We start from the raw sequence: 26,172 nt of genomic DNA, 5'->3' as shown, positions 1-26,172 counted from the left end.
TTTCACATTTTCAAACACAAAGACAATCTTGTCTTGCTCTTACCCTCGATGTGACCCTCCAGAATGTGCAATGGCCAGCTATTTATGCTGAAATAAACTCTTGAACTGAAGACGAATAGAAAACTGAAAACAAAAATCTTATGGTATTTGTTGTCGCACTCTTAAATATTAATAGAAGCATAGCAGCTAACCTAATTCAAATATCATTGAAATCATTTAAATGAATTGAAAGTTCCCAGTCCTACCAAGCATTACAAATCAATTTAATATATCAGATTGTTACAAAATTGGATGTTGTCATTTAGCCTTAGGTATCACTGAATAAAGTTTAAAATAAAATTATCCACTTGCTATCAAAATTAAAGGCAAATGTCTAATCAAAAACATTTGAGAAATTGTTTGAGAAAGACAACTAAAGATGTCAGTTTTAACTAAATTTAATTTATGTCGGAATTTGGCATTCAAGCAAATAAATTTGATTTCAGAGATGCAAAAAGTCTTATGTCCAGAGAACATCAATGAACACAATGGATCGGTTCAAAAATGATAAACAATTTACCGATGGGTCCAAAATAAAAAAAAACAAGACCGGTATTCATAAGACGTGCACACTCATCCTACTCACAGCATCGATTGGATCTGTATGTGGAAAAAGACAGATGACCCATAATGACCCAAAATATAGTTTCAAGTGTAATGTTTCCAATGTGTCAGCAATCCTTGTGTCCATTTTTTTAAAAGGTCAGAGCTCATTATATTTTTAGAAGAATAAATGACTGGTCAGGTTAGGTCATGTTAGACCGCTTAAATTCTTGGATCATATCATCTCATTCATCATGTTGTATCCACATCCTTAAATATATAAACTCTGACATTCCGTTTGCTTTCGTGATTCAAACTAAATAAGTCCAAGTGATTCACTGGGGAATCATTATATGATCCTTACACGATGACCAATGTGCAGGGGCAGATCTGGAGACCTTCACCGACTGTAGACATCCCATAATTTCATTAGCTCCTGGAGGGAAATCAGTTCTACTCACCACTGCAAGTATTCTCAGCATGAATCATGCATTTGTGCACTTGCTGTGACGTACAAACTGCCACCTGTCCCGGTTCCATGCGTATACATAAATGAGAACTGACAAAAGTGATCTTTCATTGCAGTCATACAGCAACACAGTCCACAGTCCATCAGTTTCAGGCATCTCCCTAAAACATCATTAGCCAAGACGTTAGTGTCCTCATTTATTTGAATAAAGCAACAATTAGCAAAGGATTAGCGGGAGGCAGAAGGATGCTGGAAGCTTCCGCCAGGTCCCACAGGTGCCAAATAAAAAGCATTAGAGACGTAAATGTCCCAGTTTGCAGCCCACGCACGCAGCTGGACAGTATCAGTGCAGATAGTGTATGAATGCCTATGAATAATGGGGTCAGTGGCAGTAACAGCCAAGACACATGTCAGGCATGTCACAATCAAACTGAAATTGTGGGGTACTTAGAACAGAGTAAAGCATATTTCATTTTGAACCAGGGGAAGATGTTAATGTTAGGTATTCTTATGTAAAAAAAAAAAAAAAACATGCAGCAACCTGTAGCACATTATTCTACCTGCACATAGAACGCATTAAATCCTTATATAATCCTATAATAAAGCATGCAAACTAAAAGTCTGTTTTTAGTCAACAGTCAATGGTTAATATTCCTCCCTGCATGACCTCTCTCCTCTTCTGCATGATCTTTAGCCAGAGTTTAACCCGTGACTCCATTACTCCTTCTTCATTTCTTAGAAGCACTAACTAAACTCCAAAAGTCTATAGATAGATAATGGAGCAAATGTGTGTGTTTGTGTGTATTTTGCTCTTCCCACTGGTACATCAGAGATTCACACTGCTTTAACAGCACTCGGGTCCCAAGTGAGGGCTCACATCTCACATAAAACAGGACTGAAACAAAGCCAACTAGGAATGATGACATTGCTAATCAAGACGGTACATTAAAGGGGTCATGAATCAAAATTCCATTGATCTTTTGACAAATAAGAGGTCACTGTATTATAAAAACATCCTGTAAGTTTCAGAACTCAAAACATTCTCATTAATATAAAAACAGCTTATATGGAAGCCAGTCTGTCAAAACGACAGCTTGTGGAATGTACCACTTTATGAGGTAATAGTGTGGTCACACCACTTTCACAGAAAAAGATCAACGCCCGCTTCTACATCAATGCCTGTTTAGCCCCACCCACAGATTTGTGCACGTAGTGTAAATAATGAAAGAGACAAACGCAGGTCTACGCAAACAATAAAGATGGCTCAGAAGATAACCAAATGCAGTGCCAAGCTGTGGAAAAACACAGTCTTTGCACTGCCTTCCTTCCGATTCCAACATTAGGAAACAGTGGATGAACTTTATTTTTAAAGAAGTTCCAGACTGTGTCAGTAGTTCACTTCATTTTACCGCAGATTTACAAACAAGGCACAATTCGACACAGGATTTTCAGAAAGATTGAAACTAAAAAACGATGCTGTGCTGACTATACTGGATCCGATCCAACAGTAATGTCGCACCACACAAATTTGAGTAACTGTTTTTATTACGTGGCCACTATTGCTTTGTCTGTTATTACAGATCGTTAGATATGTACTGAATATTTATGCGTTTTAACCTAAATGACAGCACTGTTCATCTATGAGGGATGTAGGCTGTCAAACATAGGCAACTGTTAGCCAATCACAGCAGTGGGTGTTTACTTCAGAGTCTAAAATCTGTCACACCTATTCAAAACGGAGCGTTCTGATGTGGGGGTGAAAAACAGGACAGAAAATTACTGCAATAAAAGCCAGTTACTTCTAAATTATGATGATTTTTGATGTAAAAATCTTTATAACATTAAAAGGGAACAGTACAAAATAATTAAAAAAGGCAGTTCATGACCCCTTTAAAAGGGGATTGCTCTGCTATTTTGGAAACTTAAAAGGCGATGCTTAGCTGCGCTAAAACTATGAAATAACCACAGAATGCTTCAGTAAAAGGAAGGAATTTATGCTCTTGTTTGAGTGAAAATGATCCAGAACTATTTCAAATTCTTCTTGGAATCTGGTACTCGCTTTACAAATTCACTGGGAATAGTAACTTTGTTAAACACTATGAGGAAGTCAATCAGAACCCTGGATTATCAAATAAACATAACAATACATACATAATCTAAACAATATACACATGAGGAGACACAAAACCAGCCTCTATTTCACTCAGAGTCCTCGTGCCTTGACTAAAACACTCTGTGAGGAGGAAGTGGGTTCGCTGTCATCTTCGACAATCACCTCTTTGGTGACCCCGCGTGCATCCACAACAACCGCTGTTTTCTTTAGGTCCTCATATTTTTTCTGTCTATCAGCCATGGCTGTGCAAGCCTCAATCACTTCATCACTTTCAAAATCATAATCACTCTTCAGCTCAGGAGCTTCCACTAGGAGCCTTTGGGCTTCATCTTCCTGTTTCTCTCTTTCACAGAGAGCTTTCTGCTGCTCCCGGAGCTGTAGGGCCCAGCCTAGGTCTTCTTCCCAGAGGGGGCGCTCAGACGGATGCAGGTGCAACGCCACTTGGAAGGACCGTACAGCCTGGAACACACAGAGGGAACATTAAACGTGTGGGAATTAACATAAAATAGGATTAATTAATGAATCCTACAAATAATAAATAAATAAATCATTCTTAGTTAATGTTAACAAATACAATTTTATTGTAAAATTGTTTAGATTTTAATATTTTTCAAAATGTAATTTAGCAGAATTTTCAGCAGCTTTTACTGTCTTCAGTGTCACATGATCCTTCAGAAATCATTTTAATATGCTTATTTGCTGCTTGAGAAACATTTCTTCTTATTATCAATGTTGAAAACGGCTTACTAACCTAATAATGCATTCATTAATGAATAGAAAGTGAATAGAAAATAGTAGATATAAATCTTTGGCAACATTATAAATGTTTTTACTCTCACTTTTGATTAATTGAATGCATCTTTGCTGAATAAAAGTATTGACTTATTTAAATTAAAAAAATCTGACCCCAAACTTTTGAAGGTTATTATAAATTATATAGAGATGGTTCCAGTATAAATATATCAACAACTGTTTTTAAAATGTTATATTTTTCAATATAATAAACGCTATAATTCAAAACAACTTTAAATTGTAGTAGACAAATGTGGGAATATAACAGAAAAGTTTATGCTATAGAACACTAAAATCAATAATAAATACATCCACCAACAAAATTGTACATCTTGAGATTAATCTTTAAATCTAACTCTTCTAACCTAACTGCTATCTCAAGATAGTTTCATTAAAATTATTTCATGTTTTTATTTGAACTTAAATGTTTGATATGACCAAAAGCAGTGGCACACTGAATGCTAGTTCTGCCCTCTGCTGTGTTTTGCTAAAATATAACATGCATGGACTCTATAGCACTTCATGAGCACACACCTTACACTCCAAAATGAACATGAACACGTTTATTCCACAATCAAACCAAATGAGCATTCATGACTCCCTGCAAGTTCTCATAATAAAATAAACCTCTGCAGCCTTCTGGAACTAATGAAAATGTACTAAAACAACTTAATTTGCCAAAAAAACACTTTAAGAAATAAACTAAAAAGAAACACGCGTGTGGTTTCAGCTCAATTTATAATAAGCCCTCATCCATTATCGCATACAAAAAATAAAAATAAAAAATAAATAAAAAACAGCAGCTGCAAACCATATTATTAAAGAATGAAACAACTACTACATGTGTCCGATTTATTCTACACTCACACTTTGGTGTCCACAGTATTAAAATGACCGTCAGAAAGCTAAATATTTATTTCCTGAAGAAGGCTTTTATGTGCAAACAGTATCACAGCTGCTTGAGTGCTGAAGAGTTCGTTCAGTCTATGGAGAACTGATCTAACACATGTTCATTTAATTCTGTATGAGGTCTAAAGCCTAGTTCCTGCTGTGAATCAGTCACCCTGCTCATGTTACCCAGGGGACGAGGGGATGAAAGAGAGAGAAAGAACGACATTTGCTTTCTCTTCATCCCCTGGGAAAATAACGAATTCATAAATAGGATTTAGCGAGCCATTTTACTTTCATAATTGCCCTATTGACTCGACAATCTAGGAAGGAATGGTCGACTCCTTCAACAGAAACACTAGATCACGTATCAGCCTGAGAGAGGAAGAATATCAGAGCCAGTGTGAGCAGGAGCCAAGAAGAAAACCTTTAATGAGGAATAAAGCCATCTGATGGCTTCGGGAGACCTTTTCCCCTCCAGAGTCCTGATCGATTTAGCAGAAATGATTTCAACAGTTGTGCTGAAGTCATGATATAGACTCATTCAATCTTGCCTCATCCATTAGAAGTGACCAACGTACAAACTGGAAAGTGCTGAATCCTGTGAGATGACTTTTATTTGTACAAATACAAAAGTTACTTGACATTTTCATGTGGTTATAACAACAGTAGGCACGAAAGGGAAATTCATCCTATCAATTTTCTAAATGCATGTTGTTGATCTTATTGTGAAAATTATGCATATATTTCATTTTTTAACCTCACAATTTTTAATCAAAATGTCCAGACAAAGAAAATTATTTGTACTTTTAAAACTGCACAACTCTTTTTTTGCAAGAATTTTTTTAAATATTAAGGGATCGAACAAAAAAACCTAACCCTTCTTCTCCAGCCTCTTTATTTCTTACTTGCATAAACTTTATAGAACATTCCATTGGAATGAACTGGATATTTCCAGGAACGGCATGATTTTCAGTAAAATGTGCTCAAAATGTGGTAAAATTGATTGGATATTAATCTTATGTGAGCTGAAATGAATTGTTGTTTTTCTTTAAAGAATGTGTTAAATTATTCAATATCATGTTTAAAATTGTGGATACTATGATTCAGAATCAAGGAAAATGTCAACTGAAAACAGACAGGCCTCCTTTAAAAATGACTACAAATGATCAGCATGGTTCCAAAAGCTTCAACAATGCATAAACATTGATACTATGAACTCTTCTTTGACCCAATATAGACATAAATTTTACATTAGAGCTAAATAAATGCAGAAGCTCTTATTGATGTTAAACATGTTCATTTGAGAATGAACACTGGCACAGTTTGAATAAATCTTGAGAAATGATCATGTGCTATGAATTAAAGATTTGGGCGGGAAAATAGTCATCGTCCTTGTTGTGAACAACCTTTTAACAAAAAGTTAATTACCATTGCAACAGTTCTAAGAAAACGTGTTCCATGATCTTAAAAATCACAGAACGTAAACATTAGTCCTTCTCCATCCTCAGGTTATTTTTCTCTTTGGTGAATGACTTGACAAGGCATGCTTAGCCCAAAATAGTAAAGTATTTATTCAATTTCTAGCCAAGACGTCAAACTCGGTGTGTGTGATGAGCGTTTGGATTACTATACACACACACACAAGTAGTTACTAGCTGGAGAACTGCAGGATCTGCAAGGTTTTCTTTCATTAAGCATGTCTGTATAATGCACACAATCACACACAGGTCGGGGCATGTAAGGTGTGGCAGTGTTCCTGTTCAAGTAATCTTCCATGCTCCTGGGCTTGGACGTACTGAACTACACATTTCACCACAATGACACTCAATTTGAGTGATGGATAAGTGGCAAGAGGACTCATCCACCTCATACTGACTGACAAGGACACTGATAGCATAACAGGCTGTTCGCTTCAGAATGCTGAATAAACTATTTGTATGGAAACAATTCATCAACTAATAAACCGACTCCCAATGTCGGCTGTTCATTTAGGCTATACAGGTTGTCACCTAGGGCCCTGATGTTGTGGGATGGGATATAATAAAAGAGAACATTTATTTTACGCTGTTCGTTACTAAACAAAAAATAAAAAAATAAGCAAGAACGCTCCAATTGCAATCAATGAACGGAACTCTGCTTATCGAATCTAAAAAACATTGAATCTTTGGACTAAATATCACATTTATGCACATATTTATGTACAACGTTATTATTTGCTGTCTGAAAATATTGCAGTGGTTCTATTTTTGTTTTTTTTACGGTAAAACCCGATGGGGCTTAATCTGTATACTTTTGGTATAATTGCATCTACTTACTAGTTCTACTTCGCCAAGACTTAGTTGGGCGCGGCCCAGAGTTTGCCACGCCTCCCACCAGAGGGGGCGGAGTCTGGTGGCCATCTCTGCAGACTGCACAGCCAGGAACACTTCTTGAAGGGTGATCAAGACCTAAGGATTACACATCAAAAGGTTAGAACATTTTAAAGTTGCCCTTATTATGGATTTTTTCAAATTACCTTTCATGCCGTGTGTAACTTAGTGGTATGTGAATGTAAAACAGTCTGCAAAGTAAAGCTGAAAGTGAATCATAAATAAAGTTATTGTCTCATAAAAGATAGAGTGTACTCTGAATGGCATAAACGAGTCGTTTAAAATTCGAATTCCCTTTCCGTTAAGTTCACTCGTCAAAAGTTAACATATGCATTATGCCTGCTTACGTTCTGCATGAACATCCCGTGAAAACTTGAACCCTCTTTAAAGGCTGTAGCTTGTTCATGTGGATAACATGTCGACAACTGTTATTTGGGTCTTTACTACATTCCGTTTCCAACATGCACTGTAGACCAAGCACAACAGACTGGTCATTGGACCAATCAGAGCAGAGTAGCCTCACGCAAAGGAGGGGTTTGGAAAGATGAATCTTCAAATTAATCATTTGAAAATCGTTGAGAAATAAGAAAATTTAGATGCATATTATAAGAAAATGAAAGTTTTTGACCTTGCATGCATGTAAACCTGTTGCTGGGGACTCCCAAAACCAAATTACGAAGCTTTCAAATAGCATAATAGGAGCACTTTAAAAGACCAGGCATCAAATACTTGCTGACTGGGAATCATACACCAAATGAATGATGAACACATGCTAACACAATATCAGCTGTTTCCAACACCACAAAGTCACATAGAGAACACGCCTCATTGCTAGAAGAATATAAGCTCTAAAACTGACTCCTCCAACTGAATGGGATCATAGTCATAAAAATGGAGTTTGTGCCCATCTGTGAAATCGGTCTCCTCCAGCTGGCCAAAATCTTCAGACTGGTTGTTACTTTTGGCAATGTGCTCCTCCAGATTGTAAATAGGGGCAAAAAATTGGGCAAATCTTGTGTAGTGTATTCCAACCTTTACAAAATCTGATTTATGCAACTTACAACAGCTTTTGTCGCACATTGTTAGCAAATTACAGTTTAAGAAAACAACAGTTTTAAAATTAGCCTTCAAGTTTGGTCTGCAAATTAATGTCAAGAATGAGCAACAGTTACAACAGTTCTCAAGCTGATATAATTTAAAATTTTATTTTAAACAACAATAAAGTATTATCACAATACAAAACATCCACTTGGACCATAAGAGAGAGACAATATAATGACAATGAGCGAGCAAACACTGTACGTGGCAACACAGGGATGTTCTTACATCACAGATGTTTCTATTATAGAGTTTTATTTACTTAAAGCCTTTAAATTCAGGTCAGTCCAATAATCTAAGTAAATACCAGCTTTATACAGGGCAGGGTGTTGCCAGAGTAACAGCAGTTAAAGGACAGAACTGGGCTGTAATCTTAGTTTCCAGCAGGTTTGGTTCTGAAATTGCAGGCAGGCAGGCAGGCAGGCTGAAAAATGTTGAAAGATGAGGTGAGTGCCACTGCTAAACAGGTGTGTAATAAGCAGATGCAGGGGACACGGTGAGAGAGAAGAATGGACAAATTGAAAAGGAAAATTAAAAAATAAATTTTATGCAAACTCGACTTGTTGTAAAACATTGCTTGTAGATGGATCAGGGCAAGACCAGAGCCAACCTGCCACTTCAATGTGATCAGATTACTAATGAGAAACACACTCAATCATCACTCTTTTCAGGTGACTCACCTCATATAATCATGTGATCAGTCAGGAAAAGGTCACTACAAGAAGGGGTAAATAAGGACAGCCAGTGCTGAAATGAATCCCTGACCTATGCTGTGCTCAAGCGCTTCTGGGAAATTCCCACTTATGAGTTCGGAAGTCATAATCATATGTTGTGAGTTCAAGTAATTTTTTTTTTTTTTCAAAATAAAATGGATTGACTGGACAGTTTTATTATAGGCAGGAAGAAAAAAAGTCGACATTAGGTGCAACAAATAAAAGTGTAAACATTCACAGTAATGCATTGTGATCAATAGCAATTTGAAAGAAAGTGCAGAGATTTCTTCTGGTAATTATGCATTTACAGTGTTGTTCATGTGCACTCAACTCAATAAATCAGCTCAATAAATAGTGATCATTCTGACATGAACAACAGATGTTCAGCCTCTAGTGAAGCTTCACTGAATGCAATGGATGCCAATCATTCATAACCAATGAGAAATGCAATGCTTTGTTATATATTTTTAACTGATATTATTTATTATTAAACTTAATAACCTTCATTAAAATAATGCCAAACTATTTCATAACATTTTATATCGCCTTGCTCTTTATGTCATGTAGAAAAAAACTTCACAGGTTTTCCAGATGCAGTTTTTTTTGCAAAGAAACGTGTTTATATGCATGTACGTATGAATGTCTTTATTCATTTTGAAAAACTATAATAGAAACCCAACTGTATTGTAAAACCTGCTCTCTATCACTGTTACATACACAGTTTCGCAAAGACTATTTAATTCAGGCTTTATCCAGTTTCTAAAGTTAACACCCACATACTGAGTCCGTGTTAGATCTCTGAATGAGAGTGCTAGATGAGAACATGAACAGACTGTTGTTGCTTTGATCGAAAATTTAATGAGGAAATCAATCGGTCGAAAGGAGTTTTAAAGTCCAACCTGTCATTTCACTCACACTCATCTGTGCCATGAAAAACAAAACTGCAACAGACAACGTTCAGAGAAAATCAAAGCCAAGACACATGTGCCAAAGATAAGATGAAGAGCGATGAAAGAGAAGTTTAAAAGTGAGAAATAATAGAGGATGGAAAATGTAGGGGAAAAAACAGTGAAGGATGGGAAAGACAAAACAGGGTTACAAGAAGACAGAACGAACAGACTAAGTGACTGGATGTAATGACTGCTGCTGGATGTTCTCTGTCCTATGTTAGTGAAAAAGAGAGCAAGTGTGTTTGTGTGTGCACTCATCTCAATAAACAGCTATACTGCGGCCCAGTAGTGCACAACACGATGGAAACAAGCCACAACACAACGAAATTAGCCCAACACAATGGAAACAAGTCACAACACAAAGGAAACAAGACAACAACAATGAAATTAGCACAACACAATGGAAGCAAGACGCAACACAACGGAAACAATTAGCAACACAAAGGAAACAACACACAACACAACAAAATTAGCCCAACATAATGGAAACAAGTCACAACACAATGGAAACAAGCTGCAACAGAATGGAAACAAGACACAACACAATGGAAACAAGCTGCAACAGAATGAAATTAGCACAACATAACGGAAACAAGCAGCAACACAACTGAAACAAGCCACAACACAATGCAATTAGCACAACACTAAGAGATTGGTCCTATGTGTTTTGTTGTGGTGATTTTGTGGTGAGTCACTGAACATGCTCTATAGCCCATATGTGTGTGCATATGATTGAGTAAGGCAAGCAAGTACGCAAACATCTACAGTATGTCAGGATTTAGGGCCATTCAGCAAATTCTGTACAGACTAGTGAAGTAAAATAAAGGAGAAATCCAAATGATGCAATCCAAGACCATTCCTGAGACGAGCTTACATTGCAGATATTTTGAAATCATGAAAGTCTCAAGCTTGAATCGGTCTTTGTTTTTTATCACAGAATTTGGTCATCATTTCAAATGCCTGCAATTTAAAATGACATGTCAAAATGACAAAACATACAGTAACTAAGATCCTGAAACAAGTGAAGAGGAGAAACTAAAATGAATTACATAACATGTCATGCTATCAATACCTTCTGTTTAGTGTAAAATTAATTTAAAGGTCCCATGACATGCTGCTTTTTGGATGCTTTTATATAGGCCTAAGTGGTCCCTAATACTGTATATGAAGTCTGTTTCCCGAAATTCAGCCTTGGTGCAGAATTTCAGCCACTATGAGCCAGTCCCACAATGAGCTTTCCTTAGGACGTGCCATTCCTGTGTCTGTAGCTTTAAATGCTAATGAGGAGGAGAAAGGCGGGGCAAGGTGGAGGGTGGGTGTGTCCTTAACCAGCTACCATGCGGTAATGTTGACAGTGGATGTATCGCAATGGCTCATAGACACGCAGTCATTCAAGCTATTCAGTTTGACCCAGAATCTGATCCGGATGGAGAAGCACCGGATGAAGAAGTTGCAACTCAGCGGCTATAGCAGGACGTCTCCGAATGGTTAGTTTAAAATATTGTGTCTGGATACGGTACTTTAGTTGGTTTGTTCATGTATGCTGTTACAGTTATTATCATGTAGCTAATGCTAGCCATAGGCTCGGATGAAGGAACTAAAAAAATACTTCGGTGTTCATTTGTACATCCAAACACTGAGCAACTGCCATGCTTCACTCGTTTGCAAGCCATGATGTCTCTCAAGGAAAAAATATTGCGCTCGCCTCGCACGGTAGTAGCTCATTTTCTCATGGGCGGGCAAAGCAGAGAAAGAGGAGGTAACCTTTCCCCGTATGACGACATAAAGGGAAGATTCCAGATTGGGCCATCTGAGCTTTCATTTTCTCGAAGGCGAAGCAGGATACCCAGGGCTCGGTTTACACCTATCGCCATTTCTAGCCACTGGGGGACCATAGGCAGGCTAGGGGAACTCATATTAATATTAAAAAACCTCATAAAGTGAAATTTTCATGCCATGGGACCTTTAAAGTAAGAAAATTAAAATGTTCAACAGAAAAACTCTGATATTTTGAGTCGATCTGCCTCTGCCAGATCCAAGATACTGTAATGTCCTGATAGCAGACTCTCATCTTGACTGTCAGAGCTAAAGCTGAGATGAGATGCTAGTGGATAATGGACAGGAGAGAGTGAAAGACAGGATATTAAAGGTAAGATGAGTGAATGAGGTGACTGATGGAGCAGATAAAAAGGCTGATTAGGTCATTTGTTGACTGAAACTAATGGCCATCTTAAGCTCCACATAACCTGAAACCACCATCTGCTCTAGCAGCTCTGTCATCTTAACAATAATATGATCTATTTTGTGATTTTAATCTGCGATTTTTTTGTGAGCATTATGCAAATGTTTTACAAATATATCCTGTTACCATCTGATTTGTACAAAAGCAGGTGCTTACAAACATTTTCCCATGTGTACACTGGAAAAGACGTTGCTCTGGCTTGTTAACGTTGAGGGAGCAGCCTGCCTGGAGGGTCGTCAAAGTGCTTTTCTTTCTTTTATGGTCTTAACGCTGTCATTCATCATCGTAAAACAGGTTTACTATTCATTACAAGCTGCTAACATATTAATGTGATCTGTAAACATATTTTTTACAAACAGCCCACCATCAGCTGAAGCAAACTCCATGATCCTGTTCATGACATTATTTTAACCAACATTCAGTGAATAACAAAAATACAATCAATAACATATCATTTTAGTTATTTTTTTTTAGTCACACAGGGTAATGAAAGAAACACAGCACTCCTTCAACACTGTTTACAACATTTCATTGTGTTCATCACATTTCCTCAGAAATACAGCGGTGGTAGACAGATGATTACCACATATCTAGGTTACTAACTTGAAGGATCCCATGTCTGATCCCAAATGTGACTCATGAACTGGTGACTTAATGACATAGTGTAACAGCTTTGTCAGATCACCACTGCGCTCTTGTGCAAGACACTTAAACCCAACGGGGCCTTCCCTACATTAAGACACGAGAAAGCATCTGCTAAATGGCATCATTTATTTATGTTGATGTGGGCTGCACATTCAGGATCGCCATCTAAAATCAGTGGTGTCCTCAAGGAATAATAATTCCATTCAGAGTGAAGGACAGATACAGTATGTCCATCGTGTTCTCTATGTAAGACACAGTTTGTGTGGTAACAGCACAAGACGGTGAGAGACGAGAAGGTACAATACGGAAAAAAAACCCTAGATGTCAAAATGTTCTGTTATAAAGTCACAGATAGGGAGTGTGTCTGGACAGTGAAACTTGGGGAGGAGGAAATGAAAATAACAGCCAGAGAGAAAAAGAGAAGAGAGGAAAATAGTGTGTCAGCATAACAGATGTGCGTCTCTACATCTGTGGTAAATTCCACTATTGCAGACTTACCATTTACATTAAAATCTATTTCATAGTGTGAATGAACTTAAAATACTTTTTTTTTTTTTTACCTGTGACTTCATCTCATACAGCACAGCATCGTCTGGAGTGAGCTGAATCGCCTCATCCCACCTCTTCAATGCCTCCCAGTTCCTACAGCAAACACATATACAGAAAATACTCCTGTAAATGATCATTTAAAATCTCAAACATGCATAACAACTACAGTATGTTTAAACACACACATAGTGCAAATGCAGGTACAAGAACACAAACACTGCTGCACACATTTAGTAAATCACTTCATTATTATAACGCTTACAATCAAACTGTTATCAAAGGCCAAATGTCTAGCATCCAAAATCTGTTTAGCAAGGTGGATTCATATGTCAAATGGAATTTAAATGATTATGCAACACCTACACCGAACGAAAAAGCTAAACTAATTGCCAGTGAATGGTCTTATTCATACCAAGCTCACAACAAATATTTGTTGGGCTGAATGAAAAGCAAATTCACACTGATACAATAGATGATTCAAACACATCTCTAGCGAGTCTGTTAACTGGGAAGCATCAGAAAAATAGTCAATTTGAGTAATTAAGAGTCAAATTTAGTAAATAGAACAGCAATTGCGATGACCAAACAAAGCATGCATTTTGAGTGGCCTATCAAGACTTGGAGAATAAATAAATTTTACGCTAACTGACAAAAGAGTACAAATAAGTGTTTTAATAGCTCATCAGAATATGGGGGTTTAAAAAAAAAAATCACTTTCTTATGAAAACAGTCTACAGCCTATAACTGTAGTACAATTCAGGGCTATTTGACTTTAAATATTACAGATACTTACATCATAAAATTAAACGTGCAAAGGAATGTTCTTGGGGAAAATAGGACATGAGGAGTCAGTTTTCCCAAAATAAAACTTTAAGGACTAAAAAGGAGCCAGACGGAATGTTATTTGACACTAGGCTGTGTTTAAATTCTTGGCATACTACTAATCTTGCATAGACAATTTGACAGTAAATGATCAGTCCATTGTGAAAGAAACCAAAAGGCTTGTTAATTGTAAACTGTCTGCTGGTTAATTGATCAGCTGTTTTGAAAACAGATGTACAGGTACATTGTGTGCTTGACAGCTTTATGTCAGAACATGCAGCCTTCTAAGAAAACCAAAGTAATTACTGTACCTACGTCACAAAGTTTGAAATTTCAAAACATGTCACTTGTTGGAAATGCTGGCAATGAGGGTCAGACCTCATTACCACATTAAATTGAAGACTTTGAATTTTAAGCCCTTACAAATTCCCATAATTCTCCAGATCAAGCAGTCACCTCCTCTTCACAGAACCAGCTTCTGTATTTACACAATGAAAGCTAGTAAAAAAATAAGCTAGTGTTAAACATCAGCTGGGCAAATACAACATGGCATTTTTCTGAGAGTCCATAAAAATGGTTTAGATTCGTTAGGCTATCATGCATGTTTATCATGCAAATAATGTACAGTGGTTAAACGGAAGGATGAGTTACTTTTCAGAGACCTGTGGTAATTGGAGATAAGGCCTTCCTATGAAGGAATTCAAAGCACCCACAGGGGAAGAAAAAAAAAACCCCTCAAAGTCAGTTAAAAAGGATTTACTAGATATTTTCCAAGTACGTGATTGTGAAATACGTCATAAGCTACGGAAAGGCAAAAAGTACATAGTGTTACTCTACCTGCAAAAGTGGGCGTAGGTATGAGGAAAGGTGTACTCCTGTTCATATTTTCAAACGTACTTCACACTAGAGTAACATCAAATTAGCTGACTGTGCAAAACATGGTAAACAAAACTTTTTATTGATACTACACATGGAATTTTCTGTATTTAATATTAACTTCAACAGCATCAAATATGTTGGAACAACTCAGGCAATGTTGGGAACAAAGATCAGCCAGCAATAAGTTTCAAATAACAAATATGCTCTGTCACAATCTTACCATGCATTATTAGTAGAAAAGTGTTTGCAAAAAACATCTTGTCATTTTCCTTCTCCGAATTGCAATTAAAAACCACATGCTGCATGTTGTAGTGTAAAAGCGTGTTTGGGTGTGGTTTTGTGAAACCACAAATGTTTTGTGTGACAAATGGCATGGAGAAAGCACTTAGTTAAAAAAAAGTCTCCACCTCATCTAAAATGTAAGAATACACACAGAGTCAGAGCTGTAAAAGTAATGCGGGTCTCCATTACTGTACATGAATGAAACCCTCATATAAGATTTCTCAATTTCTCAAAGAAAAAGTGGCTACTCACAAACACAAGAGTGAGCTAAATTCACTTTACAGTTGGACCTAAGCAAAGTGGCATGAGAGCATCTATAGAATTGTTGACCAATGTTTGATATGAACCAAATTTTAAAGATCATGTGTAGACCCTCAAAAAAATATAAGAGCAGAAAATCAGAATTGGGCAAAATGGTTAATTAGCAGTGTAAACATAGCCAATGATGCACTGAGCAGGCAAAACATCTAAAACATCACAGCACAATGTGCTGGTAACTTGGTACAATATTTGAAAAAGAATTTCATCACGATGATGTCAGGAAACCCTGTTCCTTCCCTCATGAGGATGCTGGGACACAGACTGTATGGCGCTGCCTTTATATCCATGTTGAGCCAGGAGTCACGTGAAACTGAGTGATGTTGTGCGCAATTACCATCATCCTTAATGTAAGTGACACTATGTCAAAGTACTATTTGTCTGTTCCTTTGTAACTGTGCCTTAGACGTCAATATTTCACGAACCCCCTGCAAACTTAATCGTTTTTTAATTTAAAAAGACCGATTAAAAAAGACAATGTGATTATTGAGGAATTTAATAATATTCGAGCATTAAGTCTTAATATCACAGATTATGCTAATCAAGAACAAAGAGCAAATTTATCAGCAAGACATGGAAACTGAAGTTGAGTCCAGCATTAGGAATATGCTGACTAGGTAATAATAAGTCACCTGCTATTTCTGTTGTTTGGTAGCTAAATCTGTTTCTTTTGAACTGTTAGCACTTTCAGAACTTAAATTACAGACATCTGTAAAATCAGTTCTGCAATGGAAACTTACAAATGGTCTCATTTCATCCCACTTAATGAAGTATGGCAGGAAAGTTTAACTCGAAATGAATGCCACCCAGAAAATAGCCCCACTAATAGCGGAAAAGCTCCGACATGTGTCAACATTACTGACAAGAGACACAAGCCATCTGTCCTGTCACTGTTTTCATGAGAGACAACTTACTGAACATCAATGAGATAAGGATTATAGGGTGTCGTTTTCATATGATAAAATTTGGCTGACTTCACATAATGGTCAGAACAGGAAACTCTCCTACACTGAACTGCATATGGTAATATAATAATGTTTTGTTTAATGTATAAAAAACTGAGTGAAAAGCACACTAGTTTCACATCCTTTCACAGTATATATATACTGCGGCGAAACCGAACTTTTATTTTGACGGGTTGCCGTGAATACCTTTACATCTTTACATTTCTGTGTATATGATATATGAGGATAGTTTTTCTCAAATGAAACGGTCGAATGCTCATTAAGTGACTCTCAGAGCAGTTCTGGAGATGTTGTTCATGTATTTATGTCCTCATTTAGTGAGGCGGCACGACGTTAATATCACCGCAAGAGTCACGCGGGCTTCTGTATGAGTAGTGAACAAACCCGCGCGTCTGCGCCATACATTAACTCAGAGAAACGCAGAAGTCGTTTAGTAGTCGTTTTGCGGCTTAATATTTACAAATAGAAGTGGGAGTGTGCTCACTTGTGTGTGCGCTTACGTGTGTGTGCGCGCGCGAGCCGGGGCGGAACTCCGCTGTGCGCGATACAGAGAGCGCGACCATGTAACGTAGAGACAGAAATGACATGCCGTCGTTTAAATAGATAAATAACATAAGGATATTTAGTTTGTTTAATAAAAGAACAAGGTATAGACATGTTCTATAGGGAAGGTAACATTGAATGACTTCTTTTGTGGTCTGGCGCTATAGAGAAAATAAAATAACCTGACCTTCAAGAGGGGCGGGGGTGGGGGTGTGGGGGCGCCCCTAAAATAACGGTAGGGGAAACACTGCATATATATATATATATATATATATATATATATATATATATATATATATATATAAACTTTTAAAATTTTCAAAAATCATGTATATTTTATATTTATATATTTTTAGTTATTTTTGAACCAAATCTAAATAACCCAACTGTAGTTTAATTGAGATAAATTGGAATGCACAATGAAAAAACATGATTTTTGAAAATTGTTAAAAACGGAGTTATCTGTTTTTGCAAATGAACTCTTCATATATATATATATGGTACCTGTGCAATACATCAACTTGTGCATTTATGATTCACACCAAGAGAAAAATCAAATAGGTAATTAAGATGAGTTTGGAGTGAGATAAAAATCTAATTTTTCCAACCTGAGTGTTTACACTTAAGTCTCGTGGCAAAAAGTCAAATACGTATCCAAATTATTTTCACATGTTAAAATGGTTAAAGTGTTGCATTATCAGGTTAACTATGCAGCAGTTTATGATCAGTAACAATGGCTGTAAGCCTTGATCTAAATGAGTGGAAGTTTATAAGAAAGAAAAGCCCCATCAAAAAGTAAAAGAAACAAAGTGAAAGTCATGTTAATACTGGGATAACTAATTGGTCTCAGGGTTAAATGGCAAAGTAAGCAAACTGCTGAGAAAATCCAGCTTTCAAAACTCCCATGTAGCTCAAGAACTAACTTGTTATATTGGGCTAGAAATAAATATAAAGCATCTTCTAAGCATGACACTACAGTTGGATAACAATACAACATTTATATGCAGTGGCGATTCTAGACCTCATATTTTACACCTTTTCAGTTTTAAAAACACAAAGTCAGTTTCAAATGCAGTCTCATAGTGAGTGCACTGACTTGACCTGTACCCACTTTCCTCCAGCTCCATGTAATTTCCTTATCACAATCCAGTTATTCTCCAAAAAACTTGATTATAAGAGTCGCCAAGGGCAACACGCCTCTTCAGGGGCTGCTGGGTTTTCACTTACTGGTGTAAAGCATTAGCTAGGACCATTGTTTAACAGAGCATCATCACTGACCCCATCTATAATGGCTACAATATGTGAAATGTAAAGGTGATTTAAAGTAATAAGGACGTTTAAGTCTTTTGTGAGAATGTGAATGAGACAGAGTCACCTCAAGTTACCTGCCGTAGCATCTGCACTATTGTACTGCAAATGGTCCCATATAATAGGTGGCCTTAACTACTATGTACTTGCATCAAAAAATAAGTACAATGTACTTACTGTGTTCATATTGTATTGGGAAACATGGTTACACTTTATTTTAAGGTGTCCTTGTTACAGTGTAGTTATACATTTAAGTACTGGGTAATATTAATTAACTACATGTACTTACTATATAGGTAGGGTTAGGATTAGGGCTTGGTTTAGGGTTACTTGCATGACACATCTCTTCCATCTTTATTTGACCCTCTAACTCTAGCTCTCACTATTCTAATTCTATTCTTAAAAAAAAAAAAAAAAAAAAAACCTAACACTAGCTTGCTCTATTATTTTTCTATTCTATCTGTTTTCTTTTTATTTATTATATAATAAAAAAATAAATAAAACTTGCTACATGTACTGCGTTAAGCTAACTGCGACTTATTATAGCACTTGCATATCATTGCTCTTTTGTTGATTTTGATTGCTTTCATTGTCCTCATTTGTAAGTCGCTTTGGATAAAAGTGTCTGCTAAATGACTAAATGTAAATGTAATTATGCATAAACTGTTATTATAATAGTAAATACATGTAATGTGTAACAAGGACATCTTAAAATAAAGTGTTACCCAAAACACTTCTGCTGCAATTGAGTTGGAATATGGGTAACGTCAGGGACAGGTTTGGTAGTATGGGTAGATTTAAGGGTGAGTTGAGATGTAAAGGATGGGTCAACAGTGTAATTAGGGGCCAAGCACCGAAGGTGCGATGGCACCTATTGCATCCGTTGGCGTTCTTATTCTTCTTCCACTCTGGAAGTCTATGGCAGCCCATAGAACCGCTTGCGGGAAAGTTGTGAAATTTGGCACACTGATAGAGGACAGTCCCAACATTACCCATAGCAAGATTAGAGTCTCTAACTCAAACTCTCTAGCGCCACCACTTGTCCAAACTTTCACTCATGTTTATGCTAATAACTTTTGAACCGTAAGGCACAGAAGGAAAATTCTTGACGAGTCGAATGGACACCAAAATTCAAAAATAGATTTAGGTTTAGTTTTTTCGCTATTTTTAATAATTCGAAAAACCTACTTTTTCGAACACGTCCTAGAAGGTTTGTCTGATCTTCACCAAAATTGGCTCAGATCATCTTCATACCATGCTGGCAAACACTTATGGAATTTAAGTTGATTCGGTGGATCATGCCGAGCTGAACCATATCCCACTTTCCCATGTCAGCTATTTTGGGCATCGGCCATTTTGAATTTTGTCATAAAATGCTATATTTTACGAACGCATTGACATATCGTTACGAAACTTGGTATGTGTCTTCGGCAACATGCCCTGACGATACTCAAAAAGTTTGGGGGCAGCACCACCTTGTGGTCAAAAGTTATAATAAAATTATTAAAAATCCTAATAACTTTTGCTTACATTAGCTTATTGGAATGAGACTGATGTTGATAGATACCTTGGATCATGCCGAGAACACTGATACCAATTGTGCTATAATTGGCTGAACTTCCTGTCCGCCATTTTGATTCATGTTGAAAATCTACTTTTTCTAACTCCTCCTAGACCGTTAGTCTGATTTTCACCAAATTGGACTCAAATCATCTTCAGACCAAACTGGCAAAAAGTTATGGATTTCGTGTCGATATACGAAATAGTTTTCGTTTAGCGCATCAATGAATTTGCTGGAAAGATGCCAAACTGCATATGAGGCTGTATCTCTGCAAAGCTTTGACATATTGACACCAAACTTTGTATGTGCCATTGTCACTTCACACTGACCAGGCCACATCATTTTGGTAACAGTGCAACCTATTGGTCAAGAGTAGTAAACCAGTCATTAACCATTAATTATGAAATTTCCAAAAATGCTAATAATTTTTGACTGCATTAGCCTATTATAATGAAACTGGTCTCAAAATATTCCTTGGGTCATGCCGACAACATAGATACCAATTATGCCATTGTGCGCCAAACTTCCTGTCCATTTTGATTCATGTTGAAAATCTACTTTTTTGAACCGTTTGTCTAAATTTCACCAAAATCGAATCAGATCATCATCAGACAGTGCTGACAAAAATTTATGGATTTCGTGTTGATAGACAAAACCTTTTTTGTATAGCGCCACAACAAATGAGGCATAATGCTAGATTATGTCTGAGACTGTATCTCTGCAAAGCTTTGGCATATTGACACCAAACTTTTTGTGTGCCATTGTCACCTCACACAGAACACTCCACATATATTTGATAACAGCACCACCTATTGGTCAAAAATGATAAGCCATTAAATCATATTACCAGAAGTTAATAGATAATAATAAGTTATAAAATGATGATTTTTTTAGTCATTTTGCTTCAAATCATCCTAAACTCGCTTTAATTACTCATTGCTGCAGTTGGTCTGATGATCCATGCCATGCTTAGCTCCTCAATTTGCCTCTGGCATGCTTGGCCCCGTAATTGCTGCTTGCAGCTATATTTATAAATGCAATTACAGAAATTAACTACAGATGTAATTACATGAAGGTATTTTTTAAAATATAAGTGCAATGTAAAAACATGATTGTACACAATAAATGCATTGTTCCAAATTATTCATTTAAATTTAAGTGCATAGTAGTTAAGGTCACCTAATATAAAGTGGGATGAAATAGATGTAAAAACATTGACTGAAATATGCATTGATACCTCCAGATACACACTACATTTCTACAGTAAAAATCTCTGAGGGATACATAGACTACTTTGAGTAATTATCCTATTCAGATAGTATATGTTAAACATATAAATTGATTATATGTGCACTTCCACAAACTTTAATGTTTTATATGTGAATTTTGGGTGGGCATTTTATGTATACTTCATTAATTTCAATTTGTTCCAGATTTACAATACATTCAGATCTATTGGGGTCTAGATTCACTTCATATTCTTATAGCATGACAATGAATGGATGCACCAAGGTCTGATGAGCCTAGAGAACCCTCTTTGGACTCCCTGGTAACACAGTGCTATTTTTGCCCTCCACAGTTAAATGGAACACTTAACAAAGAGTAAAAAAAGGACAAGTAATGCAGTATGCAAACCTTAATTTCTTTTCCTTTTTTGAAGATCATCCTATGCATGATAAAACAATAAAAATCTCCAGTAGTAATAAAAAGGGAAGAAAAGTTTGTTCAAAAACCAGTAGAAAATTTATCCCCACATGCTTATCTTTAATTATGATTATTAAAAAAAAACTTCTTTGCTCAGCAGTCAAAAGGTACAGTCAAACATTTTACACTCGTTATACGGTTACCTGCTGTTTTCAGTCAATTTTATGAGCCCAATGGAAAGACTGTTTACACCAAATGCAAATCACCAAATCTACAGCCAAAGAACACTACAGGGACAACTGGTCCTTTAGCAAGACAGATTCAAAGGGGTAATTATACAAACACTAAAACCTGTGGCCCTGTCATTTACTTAACTTGATCTGGCAATAAATATATTCAACATCCCACCCAAGAGCTGCTACCAACGCCTAGAGACATCATCACATTTTCAAGCCTATCTGGCCTTCCTTTAATTTAGAAAAAGCAGGTGCAACAAATATTGGCATAGTGCTATGGTAATCACAACATGAGCAGCAGCGGCCTACAGTGCACTATTACACAGTTCGAACCAAAGTGCTGCTTAATCATGCCATTAAAAAAAAAGGAGTCCAAACAAGGACGGAGACAAAGAGAGTGGAGAAGAAAAGAAGGAGCTAAAAGGTTGTAAAATTGAAGAGTGACACTTCACCCTGACCTCTCATAGTCTTGTTAAGGCTTTACAGGGTAAGGCCGCAATAACAGCAGCTTGAGTTTAATCCATGCCTCTAAACCATCTTCCAGTAAGTTCAAGCTATTCTTTTATCCTCTTCAAATGCTTGCTGGCTATGACGTTTTATTGCCTTTCACTGGACACTGAGAAAACAAGCGGCCTAATTTGACTTATTGTTCCGGTTAAATGGTAAAAGGATGAGAAACTTGAGAAAGAAGCCCTTTTTCCTCTCCATCTCATATTTCGTAACACCCACTCAGCTCAAAGAGATGAGGATCATCCTAAGGTTTATACGGACACACCTGCTACACTGATTCATCTAAGAAATGCTGCCTCCAAGAGAAGAGTGACATAATTACTTATTATCTTAGAAAATAAATAATGAAAGCAAAAAGCGCACATTGGAGTGTATTAGTTTTCAGCTCAGTCGCGCTTCATGACTGTTGGTTGAGCTTTTCACGGATATGCTAAAACCAAAAGTCCCATTCAAGTGCTAAAATTTTCAGCTTCTTCATACTGTACTGAACTCCTGTCTAGGCCTCTCCTGCCGGTGTCGGGCTTACTTCATGAAAGTCATTACAAGAATAAATGTCAATTGAAGTAGACAGATGTAATCCTTTTTTTTTTTCAACTTGAAATAAACAAAGCACAAGATTTCCTTTGAAAAGTGATATAATAAACAACTTTATCCTTGCCAACATGTGCTCAGTTTATATTTTAATTCAGGATGAATAATGTAAATAGTTGGTTTATAAGTCAATGTTTTTAAAAGCACCCAGAAATGCAATTGAAAATGTCTATATAATTCATTTGCATGGGGGTCTGGGCTGTCAAATTCCAAAATTGCTAAAAGGGCACCATAAAAAGCATCATACTCCATACAAAATCTCCACTATATTTTAGGTCTTCTGAAGCCATATAATAGTTTTGTATGAGCCAGCAAATTTTGGGTGAGCAGGTTAAACAAGTCCATAGCGAACCCACAGTCCCATCTGCTGGATGAATGTGGCACTGTTATAATTGACACCGTAAGACCCGCCACTTATCTTCTTTGTTGATGACTCTAAGAACTCTGTTTCTATCATTGACAATAACTGCTTTGTCATGTTGCTGGCCAATGCATTGACCTGCTTAAATAACAACTAACAGATGAATAACCGTAAAGGCAAAACAGCTGTCAGTTTTTCCTGGAAGGAATTTGGCTGGCACATGCTGCCAGAATGTAAAAAAAACAGAGACTTACTGAAAATCAGGTAAGATGAGAGAGGTTTTCCATGGGCCAACAAGTATTTTATTATGTGACTTGTCTTTTCAAATCGAGCAGACTGACAGCTCCCTGTCAAAACCAGGATATCAATGTCATACCAGTTTGTATATGCTATTGTTCAAATGTTTGGTTAGATTTTTTCATGTTTTTGAAATAAATCTTGTATGTTCACTAATACAACATTTATTTAATCAAAAATACAGTAAAACAGTAATATTGTGAAATGATGAAAAACTTAAAAACAGTAATATTTTTAAAATTTAAATTAACTGCTTTCTAATTCAATACATTTTAAATATAATTTGTTCCTGTGATGCAAAGCTGAATTTTCAGCAGCCATTACTCCAGTCTTCAGTGTCACATGATCCTTCAGAAATCATATGTTGATTTGGTGCTCAAGAAACTTTACTTATTATCACTGCACTGAAAACCATTACCCTGCTTATTATTTTGTGGAAACTGAGAAAATAGAAACAGAAAGTGATAGAATAAATAGAAAGTAAAAAACAGCATTAATTTGAAATAGAAATCTTTTGTAACATTATACGTCTCTTTACTGTCACTTTTGATTAATTTAATGTGTCATCGTTGAATTAAAGTTTTAATTTCATTCGAAACATCCCCTTACTTTCAAACAGTAGTGTACATAAGCAAGGGAATTTTTGCTCAGAACACAGAGTAGATTACAATGGTGCACCCACAAAACACTGTGGAAACATTTAATATCTTTACATAATTTCAACTCACTGACTCACTTTTTGACTCATGCCACATATAATGCTTCAGATTGTAACTAAGAAATAAAAACAGTAGAAGCAATCTTGTTTGACACTTGGTTCTTTCGGTACATACTTCTTGCTATTCCCCAACATTGGCTGCCTAATCGCTCATCCAAACTTGCAATATTCAGCCCTCTGTTAAGACTGCTGGAAATAGACATTTGGAGTTAACAAGCACACAAACAAACATCTACCTGCCCTGCTCAGCGAGCAGCATTCCTTCATCCTTTAGCCTCTTGCTCTTAGCAGCACAATCCTCCAGCAGCACCTCTCGCCGCCGTTTGATGACATGCAGCCAATCAACTCCCTCCTTCTCCACATCCTCATCATCCGCCTGCTCTGAGTCCTTCTCAAACTGCTGCACTGTCGTCTTGGAAACTTTTTCCCCCACCTTACGTTTCCAGCCAAAGGAGGCCATTCTGAAAAACAAAATATAACGTATTTCTTTACATAAAATGTAAAGACCGTAAATTTTCAATAAGACATGAGAAGGACATTGGAAATCTAATCTAAGGACAAACTTTGAAGGTATTGGTATTTTCTACAATGCATGTATTGTATACAATGTATTGTAAAGGTTTTAGACCTATTTGTTTGTTAGACTATTACATGATCTCATTTTAAATACTGTTTATATTCATTTAAAACTACAGCCCCCCCCCCCATGCAAAAGCACTGACAAAATAATTAATCTTTTATTTAAATTAATTGCATAACACTATACTGTATCACTATATTTGCCATTGGAACCAAAGAAGATAAACGTGAGGAACGGACAGAGGTTTTATTATTATTATTATGAGACGTTATATATTCAAACATTCATCTCTACATTTACTTTGAAGTGGTTTAAATGACCTAGGTAACTGTCCCAGACAAACATTTATAAAAATTAAATAAAATAAATATTTTAACATTGTTGTCTGTACTGAAACAAACGCATCATGCATTATTGTTTTTGCATTTATAGTGGCTTAGTTCAATTGTAAATTTCTAGGTTCAGTCATCCCATATTGAACCAGTAACTTCAAGAAGGTCAAGTTCACTTGTAATACAGCCAACTTGAGGTCAATAACAGGCGTAAGCTCATGAAGTTCTGAAGTAGCACATGACTGTTTTACAGTCCAATGCGATTCACTGCACAGGCCACATTCATATTGTGTGAAATAACATAAACTGAAGGCAGCGGTCAATAAAGCACTTTCTGCGCTGGCATTTTCTAAATAATCTTTACGTTTGCACGTGCGGCTGAACACGTAGGCTAAATTAAAACTATTGGTTTCAAAAAAGCCAAATCTGATTTATAAATAGAAATCAAAATACCCCAGCACCAATGGCAGGTTGCGTTTTCATCTATGCGTTACTCACAAATGTTTTGGATTTGTCCACACTCAGCTCTCTAACCCGGAAGTACTGTAAAACTCTCTTAAAGGTACAGGATAAGTTTTAAGAGACTAAACATTACGACCAGATTACGACAAATGAGACTGGTTCTGAATCCTGTTTTTTATTTTATTATTATTTTTTTTTTAATTGTTACTGTATACAGTAGCAAAAACAGGATATTTTTTTTTTAGATAAACAAAAACGAAAGAAAAAAGAAATAGCTTGTACATTGTCTTTTTTGGAGCAGTGAACAACTTCATGTAACCTATTAATCAAGAGCTGTGAAAAATCTTTGT

General features: G+C 36.5%; 1 protein-coding gene across 3 annotated transcripts; it reads right to left on the bottom strand.

The window, feature by feature from the left end:
* Window positions 1-261: 261 nt before the first annotated feature.
* ttc33 (tetratricopeptide repeat domain 33) lies at window positions 262-25,912 on the bottom strand. Of its 3 annotated transcripts, none has more exons than XM_058776476.1 (5): window positions 25,859-25,912; window positions 24,685-24,909; window positions 13,425-13,506; window positions 7,163-7,294; window positions 262-3,623 (listed from the first exon to the last, which is right to left on the bottom strand). In XM_058776476.1, exons 2-5 carry the CDS (start codon window positions 24,906-24,908, stop codon window positions 3,255-3,257), a joined length of 807 nt encoding a protein of 268 aa, XP_058632459.1. In that variant the 5' UTR covers window position 24,909; window positions 25,859-25,912; the 3' UTR covers window positions 262-3,254. The 3 variants fall into 3 exon arrangements, with proteins under 3 accessions (XP_058632459.1, XP_058632457.1, XP_058632460.1); XM_058776474.1 differs by having other exon boundaries at window positions 25,814-25,863; XM_058776477.1 differs by lacking the exon at window positions 25,859-25,912 and adding an exon at window positions 25,822-25,848.
* Between the last annotated feature and the right edge of the window lie 260 nt (window positions 25,913-26,172).

Source organism: Onychostoma macrolepis, chromosome 05, assembly GCF_012432095.1.
Source record: "Onychostoma macrolepis isolate SWU-2019 chromosome 05, ASM1243209v1, whole genome shotgun sequence".
Classification (NCBI taxonomy): Eukaryota; Metazoa; Chordata; class Actinopteri; order Cypriniformes; family Cyprinidae; genus Onychostoma; species Onychostoma macrolepis.
Note: the sequence above shows the minus strand (reverse complement) of the source record. Positions and strands in the feature narration are given on the sequence as shown.

Bases quoted from the DNA above. Each gene is read 5' to 3' on its own strand.
- ttc33 (XM_058776476.1), bottom strand. From the start codon at position 24,908: ATGGCCTCCTTTGGCTGGAAACGTAAGGTGGGGGAAAAAGTTTCCAAG. The intron at 13,507-24,684 runs GTAGATGTTTGT...TGTTTGCTGTAG, and splicing joins CTGCTCGCTGAGCAGGGCAG to GAACTGGGAGGCATTGAAGA. The intron at 3,624-7,162 runs GTAAGTAGATGC...TGTGTGTTCCAG, and splicing joins GTCTTGGCGAAGTAGAACTA to GCTGTACGGTCCTTCCAAGT.